The following is a 14,376-nucleotide window of genomic DNA, read 5'->3' on the forward strand; positions in this document are numbered from 1 at the left end:
CGGAGTAGGCGGTTATTAATACAGTGGCATGGGCAGCTCTGCATGTGTTGACACTTCTTTCCCAGGGCTGGGGTTTAGCTCTGATGGTGAAGCATTCTGGATATAGCAGGCATGCGCCGCTCGATTTTTGATCAAGCGCCACAGCTTGAATTATATCCCAGGCCTCCAGTTCCCAAGGTCAGCAACTTTTCCAGTAGACCTATGTATACTTGTGTATCTGCAGACCACAAACCCAGCTCTCAAACAGCAGAACACTATACAGAGCCAGGGAGGGTCTGTGATATGGTAACACAGGTGAAATTATGTGTATGGGAGTCACTTAATGTGACTTGTGAGACTAAGAAGTGATTGCTGATTTCCCGTCAGATGAGTGATCCCATGAAAAGATGAGTTTTCAGCTCATTAGGCCAATGAAGTACCCTAAGCGTGTGAGTAATCCTGTTGTGTTTTCTTTGTCTATTGATAAGTTGTACTTGTGCACGAAGAGTATTCAGAAGAGTAAGATGAAAGTCTAGGACAGTTGTGAGAAGAACTTTGCCTCTGTCCAGCTGGCAGAGACTAACCAGTGGTCAGCTGTGCCAAAGCCTGGCTCTGGGAGGAATTATTTCTCTTTTTCAAAGCTGCGATTGCAGATAGTAGCATGACTCTTTCTTCTTTGTGAGTGCAAGATCTGCCAGGAATGGAAAGGTCCATGTGTGGTGTGTACCATGCTTGAGCACTTTGTTCAATATACATGTTTGAATCGCTAATAGTGTAGTATGTACCAGGTTGGCAGACAGATGTGTTCAGTGTATTTATACATTTAGGTTTGTAGTTATGTGCTACCTGATGTGTTGAGAGGCCATTTTCAAACACATATCTGAGTGGCCTGTGAAGTAAAGGTGTACGTTTAGATGACCATTCAAGTTGCCTTGGGGATTTCTGGTTGGAAGATGGTTATTCACAAAGGGGTCTGAAAGAGAGTATTGCTTGTGGATTCCTCTGATTGAAGGGGCCTGTTCCTTGACAGGGGAAGTAGAGGTGGTTCAAGTCACTGAGTGCATGATTCACGTCTCTAGGAGGAACCCTTAATAGACATTGTAAGCACGGAAGGAGGATGGACGATCAGTCAAGGTGGTGCGAGGGAGGGAATGATGATTCTCCAATTATTATTCAGAGAGAATCTTGATTTCATTAAAGACAAACGGAGGCTAACATTATGCATATACTTTTATTTGCTTCCCAAACATGCAGCCCTTTAAGGAACATTAACACATCATAAACATATAGAATGTTCATGAACAAGTATATCTATCCAATGCACAGGGTTGTCTTCCTCTTTAAACTTCGAACAAACAAGGGTAAAAGGAATCAATCTCTGGTATTAAGGAAATGCAGAAATTTTGAAAAACCATCTTGATGCACATCTCAATCCTAGGTGGAATTATCTAAAATAAGAGAAAAGAATTATAAAGTAAAGGGAAAAAAGCACTGGATGATACACATATTATAAACTTACATCTTTAGCAAGCTTTACAAACTCACAGAAACCCTAGTATCCCTTCTCACCTCATAGGGTGAGGAGGGTGTGATAATGTTAGCCTCTGTTTGTCTTTAATGAAACCAAGATTCTATCTGCATAATAATTGCAGAATCGTCATTTCATTACAAGACCGGAGGCTACCATTATGCATGTTCAAAGGTGCTGAGAGCTACATTGCTATGCTCTATTGGTCTTAAGTAACATTTTGCAAAGGTGTTTGTGTTAGACCAATCAGCTCTTCTAAGAATTTCCGAAAGAAATCCTCCTGACCAGAAAACCTTATTAGACATTGCCCCTCCAGATGAGTGGGCCCCAAATCTTGACTGGTCTATGCCACCTTCACTCATTATGGTACGTATCCATCTAGCTAAAGTTGCTGAGGAGACTGGTTTATGGGGTTTAACATAAGATAAAAGCAGTTGATCAACTCCATTCTTCCTAAATTGTGCAATTTTGTCATCATAAACTTCCATGCATCTTACCACACACAATTTTTCACAGTCCTTGAAAAAGGGATAGAAAATAGTCAGACATAGTCTTTGTTCTCTATCAAATGTCGAAATGTATGCCTTCGCTAGAATAAAATCTGTTAGATAACTCAAAAACCTTTATATCTGAAACTCATTTGTAAGAAATTAGGCAAAGATAAGAAGGAATTATCTTGACAAGATACAAAAACTTTGAAAATTAGACTAACCTCCCACAAGGAATCATAACGTGCTTTGGGGGGGGGGTCTTTTAAGTCTAACCCCTTTAATAACTCGTTTGATAAGAAAGTTGCTACCTATTGCTAGATTATTCACTAAAGCATGCCCAGATGAAATTGCGGATCTGTTACAGTTAATGGTCCTATAAGAGAGACCAGAGTTAAAAAGGGTTGCTTAATAGTTTGCTATCTATTGAACAGATACCTCCACAGGATCAAAACTCCTCTCCAGACACCAACTGCACCATTTTTTCCATTCACCCTTATATCTTTTCCTGGTTCCTGGAGAAGTGTGGCTCAATGGTTAGAGCGGCAGACCTCGATGCAGAGCACTGGTCCGGGACCAGGGTTCGATTCCCGTCGCGGCAGGGTCTCGGGCTATAAATTCCGCGGACCGGATATTCTCGCCTCAGTGCCTATTCTAATCATGGGTCCCACGCTGCAACTCTGGGCAATAGCTTGCTTAATCTCCACAACGGCCCCACAGCGCTGGGGATGCCTGGCTTCACCCTGGGATGCCCAGGAGTGGACATTTCACAGGGAAAAAGCCAGGAAGGGTTCCCTAGAGGTATGAGTACAGCGCCGGGAGACCCCGGACCGGGGTAGCTGCGCGCTATATAAGTACAAACACATTTACATTTATATTTACATCTGGAGCCCAGGATTCATCCAATAAGTTCTTAGCTTCTGATGGAAGGTCTGAATATCTATTGGGTCCCCTGAAATCCTCCAACAAGAAGGTTAATTTTCCCCTCTAAAACCAAATGGTGTTCATCTCCCTCTGGGTCCTGAAGCAGACCCAGGGATGCTGGAACAAGACGAGGGATATATATAGCCAGTTCCTTTACTCCGGGGAATCATACTTGGAATTTCCAGAAGGGAGTCACAAGAATGATAGTGCTTGACTCTACTCACTTTCCACAGGACTCTCTGTATTAAGGAGAAAGGGGGGGGGGATTGCATAAGTTATGTTCTTGCCCCAAGTTTGAAGAAAAGCGTCTATTGTTGCAGCCCCTGGGTCTGGTTTCTAGCTGAAGAAGGTTGGAACTTGAAGGGAAAGTTTACTGTGCTCGCGAAGAGATCTGTCTGGATTGGGCATCATAGGTCCTTGAATCAGAGCGAAGACTTGTGGATGTAACTTCCAATTGCTGGAATCCCTCAGTAATCTCGAGTTCCAGTCTGCGCTTACATTTTAAACCCCTAGAATAAACTCCGCTCTTAGGATAATCTTGTTTTCCCAACAAAAATACCAAATTTGTCGTGCAAAGTCTGAGAGTACCTTGGGTCTTGCACCTCCCAGTCTGTTTATATAGGAAACTGCCGTGAAGTTGTCTAAGTGGATAGGACCGAATCTACCTGAAAACCTAGGAATTCTATCTTTTGAGTGGCAGTCAGAACTGACTTCTACGTATTTATAAAGAAACCCAGGCTTTCCAGAAGATTCGTAGTCATAAATAAATGATTTTGTACCTCTTGAAACACCACAGGGCCGTGGACAGCCCGAAAGGGAGGCAAATTAATTGATAAAGTATGTGTGTGAGCAGCTAACAAAAGAGGGAGGCAGCCCTGTGCACTGGATAGTTATACTACTTCACGAACATTCTATATGTTTATGATGTATTAATGTTCTTTAAAGGGCTGCATGTTTGTGCAGCAAATAAAAGTATATGCATAATGGTAGCCTCCGGTCTTATAATGAAATCCTGTGCATCCTGTTGTAACACTTTTAACTGCACAGAGCCGTGGATAGAGGGTGGACAACTACGTACACACTCCTCATTTCCCTTAGTCATGGGAAATCACAGATAAGACCTCCTCAAGATTCTTAAGGTCTAGCCCTTAAGCTTCGGCTGTCCGGCTCACTTCACACAGCCTTCAGCTCCAAAAGATACCCACACACAATCCAAACCAGGCTTTATTTTTGTCATTGATCCCCCCCCCTCACCTGGCCCCAGAGCAGCTCCTTGGTGGTCATATAAAGATAGGGTATCTATGTTTCCACCGAATACAGTGTTTAATTGCATGTTTGGTGTCGAAGAATCCAGATTTGTGCAGATGTGTACAGTGAACCAGTGGCATGAAAGGACATTTTCAATACCCATGGACATGTATGAAGGTTCATGACTTATTACCTGTGCTAACTACCCATGCTCTCTACCTGCATCCTAGTCCTCCTTGAACAGATTGTGAGTTCTGAAGCCTAAAGTGTTGTTCCCGCCGCTAATTTAGGAATTCACCATTGCTACTTTTTTCACAGGGTGCTCCGGAAATTCCAGTACCTGCTCAACCCAAGACAGGTGTATGATCTTCAGAAAGGTGGTCCGGCCCCGGGGTAAGAAACTTCTGCAGCGACAAAGGTGGTTGAATGAGGAATGCTGCGGGCCTTTATCTTGTTATCATGACTTCAGTATCAGACAGTCGCTTAACAGACAATTGCCAGAGTAAGGGTGCAGGAAAGATGTCGTAAAGAAGCTGCCCACTGACCGGTACAAGATTCTTAAACCAATGTGCACATGTAAGCGACACATAGCTGTGCAAGTAGCTTACGTTATGAGTGCAAATTTTCATACAGGGGCTAGTTGTGGGTATTCAAGAGTAGGGACAAGCAGAAACTCGCAGTCCTGTGAGCATTCAGGAACTGTTAGTAGATAATATCCCATTTTCTGCTGGAGATCTACTGTCTTTAATAGCAAGAATAAATCCGTTTCCAGGGTATGGAGCGGGCCCCTCTAAAACTGATGAGGATTTACAGAAAAGGGTTCCTCCATTAGGAATTCTTTTTCCCCCCTTTTAAAAAATAAAAATAATTTAACAGGTTTAAATGTACTGATGCATTATTTTTCTCCGTTTGGAAAAATACATCTGCAGCATTTCCGAATGTTTAAATGTTTTTTTGCATGTCAGTACTCTGCAACAGTCGCAGGAGTACTGGGTGGAATTCTTTGCAATTTTAAAGAAATTTAGAAATCTGTTACAAATTTGGGTGGAATCTACAGAAGCAAAATGTCCAACTTTCTTTTGAATCCCGGCACACTTATCACAGCCGCCTACAAATATTAGCACTGTTTTCCTGGAAAATGGTATACATTCCACAAGAAACTGAGGGCATAAGTCAACGGGGGCCATCAACATTTTTACATTAAGCAGACATATTTCAGTATAGGTTTCGTATACAATTTACTGTAACAAAAAATTATTGAAGGTGCCCATCCTGAAACACAAAAATTGCAACCTTTTTGATTGAATGTTGATTGAGGGGGACCCCCCGCCCCTCCCCTCGATCCAACACACAGCCATGCAGTTGCCCACCAAGTTCCCAGTAGACAGTACAGCATGGTTAGGAGAAAGCACTGGCCTAGAATGTCGATGGCGGAAAAGCAGCCACTGATGATGATACTAGCCTGCGGCGCTATCCTTTAGTTCCCTTTCCATGGCCAAACTTAAAGTTCTTGGACGCTCTTGGATGTATTTCTGTATTTTGTTCCCTGGAAACCAGTGGTGGCTAGCTTAAATAAAAAATGGTAGGGCGCTAAGGCGCACGACTCACCATAAATTCGGGAGCGGGAGCACGTCCGGTGCGGCAATTCTCTTTGCCGCCTACGAGCAGTAAAAGAAAGGACTTCCTTCCTGCTTGTGGAACGCAACTCCACCCAATCCTGGAGCTGCTCTTATGCTGTGAAAGCAGCTCCTGGATTGGTCTGAGGAGGCTAACCCAATGCTCATTTTGAGTCTGGGGTCTTGTGCCAGTAATGCCCAGGCTGTTTCACAGCCTTTGGATTGTTGGGTCTACAGTGCGCATGTCAGTCTGGCCGTCGCAAAATGGCCAGCCACTCCATCATGTGCACTGTACACCAGTGCTGTCATCCTGCATTTGCTGGATTCAGCCCCGCCCCCACCCTCGCGCTGTACACAGTGCAAGCCGGTGGGGTGCAAATAAATAAAATGGCATTGACATGCCATTTTATTTGTGTTTGCTTGCTGCACTTGCAGCAGGCCTGGGCGACGCTCCTGAGGCGGAGCCGCCCTGGAAAACCACCTTCTCTAGACTGTTGAGAAAACCGATCCACCCAAAGAATACTTTCTCAGCTTGCTAAGGAAGTTGTGAAATAAGTGAGTTTCTCAATTATTTCAGCCACTGGTGATTAGTGAAGGACTTGGTCCAATGATGGAACACTAATCATCAAAATTCCAGGGAAAGCTGAAATGGTCACTGCCTGCTCTGTTGAAGTGTGCTTACCATTCTTGAAAATTCTCTTAAGATGGCTGCTGTGTTGAATGACATATAGACAGAGAATTTTCAAAGAAAGAGAAATTCTGGTATTTTATCCATATGTATAAACATAGTTTTGTCTGGTTAATATAGCAGAGAAAATACTGATGATACTTTTTCATTCTTATTGGTTTGTTTCACAGACTAAATTTCTTCCGCGACGTGTCCGATTTCCGGATTTTGGTGTGTGGTGGGGACGGCACAGTAGGATGGATTCTAGATGCTATAGGTTGGTGAAATTTGAGTGGCATGCGAAGGGATTGGTGGGATGTATTGAAAAGCAAGTAAGCACGTTAGTTTGTTTAGCTGTTTTATTCATGGCTAACATTTTGCTTTGGTCTGTTGTTGGTCAGAATCTCTGTAAGCACTTAGGGACAACAGAATCGCAAAGCGTGGTGTTAAGCAAACATTGTTAACACCACGCTTCGCCATTCTGAAAACGCAGGGATGCACCGTATTCACAAAAAGGTGGTGCATCCCTGCGTTTTCCCCTAGCGCTGGCGCTAAATTTAGCTACCTAGCGCCAACGCAGGCACCCTTGCACTATTGTGCACGGCTGATTGCGTTGCGAGGAATGATTGTTTATGTGCAGTAAGGGACACCTTCCTGCATATACACAATCATTAATGACGATTTGCTGTTTCTTTGTGTGCTGGAAAATGCAGCACACATAGAAACAGCACCAAGCAGGAGAAATTCACCATTTCTCCTCGATTCACCTCGTTAAGACCAGGTTTTCCCTGGTCTTAATTTTGGAACTGCCTCCTTTTTACGCCACCCTTGTAAATAGGGGGCAGCATCAAAATCAATGGGTGTTACGGTGGAACGCCCACTGCAACACACATTGCCCATCCCTTTCACACTAAGTGTAGCGTTAAAGGGGGCCTTATTTACAAGGCAGCGTTAAGCTACGTAAAGTGGCTTAACGATGGTTTGTAAATAAGGCGAAGTTAAAAGTGACATTCCTGTGTCAATAGGGGCTTATAAATATGCCCCATAGAGTGAGCATAGTACATGACAGGGTGTGTGATGGGAGGTGATGTGAGGGCCTTCACCCTCTGAAACGCACACGAACCAATGCCTCCAAGGCCGCACAGACATTCTGGTTCTGTTAGTCGATTAGCTAGCCGGTCTTGGCATGTTCTTAGGTGAGGGCAGACAGACACGGTCATGTGGGTTTCCTGCAAACACGTCTTTTATACACACTGCGATGTTCTTAACTAGTCATGTATCTATTCAGAACTTTCTTTGCGGGTACCTTTGAGGCTGTGCTCCTTCTTTCAGCGTCACTGGCATGAGAGAGAGCTTTTCATGCTTAGTAAACAGGCCACCTTTTGGTGTTGTCTTGCATATGAAAGGTTCCATCCTGTTAACAAACTGTACGCAGACTTTCGATGTGTAACATCCCAAGATCTCAGGGCTATTTAACTGCTACAGCGCTTTGACAGTAAGAAGTACACCATCTTGCAAAAACGCTTCATTGTTTGCTGCAAAAGAAAGTAGTTTTTCTTCAGTATACTTAATAGTGCAATTACACTTTGCAATATTGTGGAAATGAAAAAATACAGCTGTGTGTTTTATAGGCCATTGCAAACTTTTTTATGGCTTTTGGTAAATCCCAAGGAGAGTTGCAATGGCTTAGCAATGGTGCACCAGTCGCTGGAGCAAGCAAGGTAAATTGTCCCCCAGCCTCGTCCACTACCTGCACAGTAAAATACAGCCATTATCTGAATTAATTAGGCCCCTAACACCTCTGGACCCCAATGCCAGTACACCTGCTGCACTATATTGATAGCAATACCCTGGCTGGTGTCTGTGCAGCCCGACTCGAATTGGCATGGAAAACAAAAGAGATGCAAATGCTGAAATGCCAGTGGTGGTTGTGTCAGCTGTGATGCCACTAGGTGTGATGCATAGGAGAAAGGGTATGGTTCACCCTTTGTGTCTTGGACGGCCCTCTTTATATTGGGATATCAACTCTGCTTGCTCTCCCCACACTATAGTGGTGGTGGATCAGAATATGTGTAATGGACCATGTGCTAAGTAAGGTTAAATACTGCATTAGGTCAGACTTAAAATGCACAGATTGCAGCTTTGGATAGCTTTTGTTGGACTATCCGAATAGTAAATGCAAAGAATTTAATGAATTAGGTGGTTGAATACCATGGACTCCTTCAAATGGTTGGGATACAAAAGAGCCTGAAACATAAATCTCAGTCACAAAGTTGATACAACTATTACACCATAAAAACAATTCAAATAAAAAGCATGTGCTGGGACCGCATATGTCAGACTTACTCCAGTGGTTATATTGTGCTTTCAGACAAGAGAGTAATTCTTGTGAATCTTTAACCCTCCGTTTTTAGAAGAAAATAGTGTTAGGCTCGCTTCGATAGCAAGATGAGTGTGTAATTGAAGCATTAATTCCATGTTCACTTTGCTTGTGCACCTCCTTGCTTCGAGCAGTCGGAAAGGCAATGGTGGGAAATCGCGCAGGACTCTGCAGTGGGGATTTTTTTAACAGGACTCTTTGGGGACAGAAGGACGATAAGAGAGATCATTGCTTTGCTGTCATTCAACCTTTTGCCCTCTGACATATACATTAAATAATACATGTACTCCGATACCTTTTCTGATGTAGTTCTCCTTCAACATTCCATTAGATCCTTAATAACCTGGGCTTCGGTGCTGCACTTTTTGAGCTGGAAGAGATTCTGCATTATACAGAGCGCAGGGTGGGTTGGGTTGAGTTGTGCCTGCTTCTATTTTTTGTATGTTTCTGTTTTCTCTTTCCTTTACTTTGTTTTCTATTTATTTATAGATAAAGCCAACCTTCCTACCAGGCCGCCTGTGGCGGTGCTTCCTCTGGGTACCGGCAACGACCTTGCCCGTTGCCTTCGGTGGGGTGGAGGTAAGGCCAACCCAAGCAGTGGTTTCTTACTGCCAAGTGCATATTAGACATGAACACGACATTATTTGGCATTGTGTCCGATGGTTTTCCTAGTGGCAGGAAAAGCTGAATTGAAAACTTAGCTTAGTAAACAACTTTAATGGGTATCATCCCCTCAAGGAATTCCTTAAGGCATCAACATTGGGTGCCACATGGCCTCAAGAAGTCATTGTAAGATTCAAGATCTACACCTTGGTTGACATCAGATCTGTGTGGTTTGTATTTCAGAAAACCTCACCCTGTTTAGCAATGGTCACTGCCATTATCATCACAAATTTAAGGAGAGAACACAGGGTGCTAGGGACCTTGGAGGGGGTTCTGGGCTGGAGGGTGCCTCAAGACCACAAAATAGCACTGCTTCTCATTACAGAGGAGGTAGAAGGAAACGGGTATCAGAGGGCACCGCTTTGGTTGTGTCTGATAGTGGCCAAGGGAGACATAGCAACATAGCACAGACATGGAAGGCTATAGTGGCTCAGTCTGTCGAGAAGTGAGCCACTACATGGGCCTGGAACGTCCGATATACCTGCCGAGAGGTTGTCCTCAGAAATACCACAACATTTGGAAGGGATGGGCTGAACTTAGGGGTATTACATTGGAATCCTGACCACCCCTGTCATGGTCTATGACCAAAGAACTGCTCCCCCACAGCGATGTTATGGACTGCTCATGGGTGATCGGGTCACACCCGGGCCTGGCTCACAGTGCGATTTAAAGTAATGTTTCTGTATCTGCTATTATGGGTGCCTTGTGTTTAAAATGTAATGCCTCGTGGTGCCTTCATATTATACGGTAATCGATCTGTATCAAATGTGTAAATTGTATAATTTAAAAAAATTTAAAACGTTTTGTCAAAAAAAAGAAGAGATTACAGTGTCTTCCTCCTGCTTGACCCATGCTCCTCTTCCAAAGGTTACGATGGCGAGAACCTGACAAAGGTCCTGACAGACATTGCAAGCAGTGCCACCATCCAGATGGACCGCTGGAATATTGTGGTGACTCCAGATAACCCCTCGGAGAAGGGAGACCCTGTTCCCTACGAGATAATCAACAACTACTTCTCCATCGGCGTGGTATGCAATCTCTCGTCCCTCACCATTTCTCAAGCGGCTATGGCATTCGGGGAACCATTGCATGACTTGCGACACGTTTCATTTTGCTCGCAGTAAATTTACAGGTGGATAAAAATAATCCAAGTTTAGAAACGAAGCAAAACATTATAGTACAAAACCAGCTTGTGACCAAATCATTGTACATTCAATGCAAAAGGGGACTCCGACCTTTGTGCGGGTTTGCATTTTCTTGCCATTTCTCACTTTGTTGCTTCTATGTTTTTGCGATGGAACGCCAGCTGCAAAATGGAAAGTTTTGGAAGTTCTTTTCAAAGTATAGTGGAACACATCTCTGTATATAGCACACCCATCAGACAGTTGCACTTTTTACTAGTAATTGTCCCTTATTGATCCATTTCAAGGGTCCAATGGATGTAACTTGTAATTGATGTTCCTTCTGTAACAATGTGTAACTTGTAACCTATGTAATTCTCCTCATGTAAAGCGCTCTGATACATCCGGGTCTAACCAGCTCTATATAAAACTCAAGTAAATAAAAATAAATAAAATAAAGGGTGGTATAAAAAATACTCGGACGGTGCAGGTAAATCAGAAAGATTTCCAGAGGGTCATGGAGGACTGAGCTGCGGGTTGCTATGAAGTGGCAAATGTGTCCAAATCACTCACAAAAATACTATTGCAGCTCTACTCACATCCACCCCTATTTTTTGTTTTACTGTTTCCTTTTTCGTACTATTGCCACACTTTTCTTTTCAGAGTGTACCTTTTTAGTGATCTAAAAAACGTGTCTTTTCTCTGGAGTGCGCAAGTGCCACAAGTTTGGGTTTTTAAGCTAATTTAATGTGATTCTAATGGTTGCTTGCACACTTGGAAGAAATCACACACTTTGTCTGACAGCGAACTAAAATTCTGATAATTCACAAACGTGGCATGCAGTTTTGCAGTCATTTGCTTTCTCTACACTGCACTTAGCAAAGCTTTATTTTGGGTTTACATCGGGCAGAAAGGGGCAATCTGGATTCAAGGCATGTGTGGCTGTAGATACACATGGTTTGCATACTCCTGCCATCTAGTGTTGGGTCTGGATGTTTGGAAGTAGTTTTTCGAGTCGTGAGGTAAGGTGACTCCTCTTGGTGATAGTGTACATGGATATCGAGACCATTGTTAGAGTGTTTTCTCTCTGCCATTGGGTTCGGACGTGTATTATCGCGCTTCTGTTCTAGACCATTTTTGGGATGCTTTTGGTGCGTAATCCACTCTACCCTCATCGATATTGTTTTCGAATGCGTTTCCATCTCGCCCGAATCGAAAATCGAAAGACTGTCATTTGTCTGTTCAGACTACTCCGATCACGTCCTTCTGGGCTAACTTACACTCATTCGACTCCATCAATGATACTCTCCTGATGGAATGGACTCCATTTTGATTCTGCCCCCGGTGCCATTCCAAGAACCCATGGACTTCCTTCACGAGGTCTGAAATCTGTGATTATCCCCCAAACGCAAATAAATTTTGGAGGCCTGTCGGTCGTTTGGATCCAAAAAGACCTTGCAGGACCATCAGTCACGACGCAGAGATGCAGAGACGTGACACCGACCACACTGCTGATATCTTCGGTCAACAAGATATCGAACCAGAAGAGAAAGATCTCGAACCTTCAGCTGCCGAAGAGGAAGGAGCCTTCTCGGTTCAAGGTTCGGAGTCCGATTTGGGGATCGCTTTAGAGTCACATGATCTTCTGCAGCCTCAGGATGCTGTGAGTACTCAAATCCACCACCTGCCCACACCAAAATCTTTGGTTTCTATCAAACAAAAGGCTTCCGAGCCACCACTGCCATCTGGCCATGGTAGGCACCGAGAATCAGTTTCAGCTGCCACGCCCTCCGGCTCAATACCAAAAGGATATATGAAGCCTTCCGGCTCCTCATCGTGTTGAGAGAACGCCTCTTCAGCTTTCACCTCTCCGGTTCCAAAAGAGAAACCAGATTTGGTTCCGAAACTGTCGGCACGGATACAGAAATTGGCCCCTGCAACTCTCCCGGAGCCACTTTTAGAGATCATGCAGGAAAAACTCAATCCGAAACAAAAAAAGGATCAATATACACCCAGAGACAGGCTGTATTATCACATAGACTATGTCAGGGCCGTCTACTAAGAAGTAATCCTCTTTCCAAGTTGACATTGATCTCCTAATTCCTATGAAAAAAAAGTCAAATGACATAGCTGCTAGTCCTATGCACACTGTCCCTCCTTCTTCTCCATCTGATATACCACCACTTCCATCACCTGTACCTCCTGCACCTCTTTCACCACAAAATCCTTTAAACATTACACCATTACAGACCCAGATACAGGCGAAGATGACAATAATGGTGCACCACCACCACTAGACCCTTGGCAGGATTATGATATCAACCCTCCAGGGGATACAGACCAGACCCTTATCCTGCCAAACCCTTGCCTCCTGACGATACTTCACCATATCAGAAGCTTATAGCTAGGGCAGCAGCATACCATGGGGTTACACTACACAAAGAATCCATGGAAGAAAAGCTTTTATTTGAGACACTATGCCTCACGCATAGGATGTCTCAATCTCTTCCAATGTTGAAAGGCATGATATGCCATGCAGATTATATTTTAAAGGACCCTGCACGTGATCGCTTAATTACCCCTAGGTGGATAAAAAATACAGAGCTGCACCATCAGACCCAGTTTTTATTTGAAGCCAGTGTGGAAAGCAGGCCGGATAAACAGACATGGAGGCTGGATATATTTCTTAATGGTGGTATTTTATTTGGTCTCTCAAATTTCATAGCCTGGTTATAAGGGGCTTCTGGGTTTATCTCGGCTCTTTCTCTTCCTTCCAGTATCCTTGTTCCTTCTTCTCACCGTCTCCTGGTTGGATGCTTTCCCCGGAGGCTCGAAAATGAGGAAAAAAAAGGAGAGACGCAATCCCTTAACCTCACCCGTTCGGTGCACCAAGGAAAGAAGGGGGGGGGGGTAACAAAAAACAGTAGAAAGAACAAATAATTGTGGAATGTTTCTTCCATGGTTTACTCCTATGTAGTTTGCAAGTTCTCTTCACAGTTTGGGGTGAACACCAACTACATTTAACAGCTTATCAGTGGTTTCGTCCAATGCCCCGTCTTAAATTGCCCACTATGTGTCCTGGGGTCAGTGGTGTGAGAGTTTTCTCGGAATGTGTCTAGTGAGGACAGACAAAAACAGTGCCAGGTGCTAGTCTTTTCGTGCTCCCCACCTTCCCGGCATGCTTGTTTCCTAAACAGCTACCCACCCGTCCCGTAGGCAATCACCCGCTCCGCCCCAACTCTCCTGAGTTGCGGCCACACTTCCACATCCTCCGGTGGACACCACCACTCCTCAGACCAGCTCTCAGATTCTTCCTCTGCTCCGCCTTCCTCTTGTGTTCCCTCCTCTGGAATTCTCGGCACTTCAGCTTCTGTCGAGTTGTCTGCGTCTTAGGGTTCAACCAACCTGTCTCGTCCTGTGATGACACATGACAGGGAGGGGTTATTTCCCGGAAGTGGATGGGATCCTTGTTGTGATTCCGGGTCACGTCCTGCCTCCCGTCTTCGGAGCGCGGACCCTCGTCTGGTTGTGCAGGTATGTTTTGGGGGCCGGGATGGATTTCCTCATATCCCCCTTCCCTAGCTGTCTTTCTAGTGATATTGTTTTCCTTTGGATATCTGGATAGAAAATCCACATTGACTTGGTCTGTCCCTTTTCGATGTTGGGTGAGAAAGCGATATGGCTGTAGAGCTAGAAACCCTCTTAGCACCCTCTTATTTCCCTTGTTCCTGGCCTGATCAGTGAACAGTACGAATTCCCGTC

The 14,376-nt window shown here is 44.2% G+C and overlaps 1 protein-coding gene across 1 annotated transcript in view; it reads left to right on the forward strand.

The window, feature by feature from the left end:
• DGKA (diacylglycerol kinase alpha) overlaps nt 1-14,376 on the forward strand; it is a 92,024-nt gene that overhangs the window by 17,530 nt on the left and 60,118 nt on the right. Inside the window, exons 6-9 of the mRNA XM_085600273.1 lie at nt 4,486-4,560; nt 6,642-6,727; nt 9,320-9,409; nt 10,361-10,521. Of these exons, the coding sequence (XP_085456399.1) occupies nt 4,486-4,560; nt 6,642-6,727; nt 9,320-9,409; nt 10,361-10,521 (412 nt within the window). The remainder of the gene's footprint in view (nt 1-4,485; nt 4,561-6,641; nt 6,728-9,319; nt 9,410-10,360; nt 10,522-14,376) is intronic.

This window comes from Triturus cristatus, chromosome 4_2, assembly GCF_964204655.1.
Source record: "Triturus cristatus chromosome 4_2, aTriCri1.1, whole genome shotgun sequence".
NCBI lineage: Eukaryota > Metazoa > Chordata > Amphibia > Caudata > Salamandridae > Triturus > Triturus cristatus.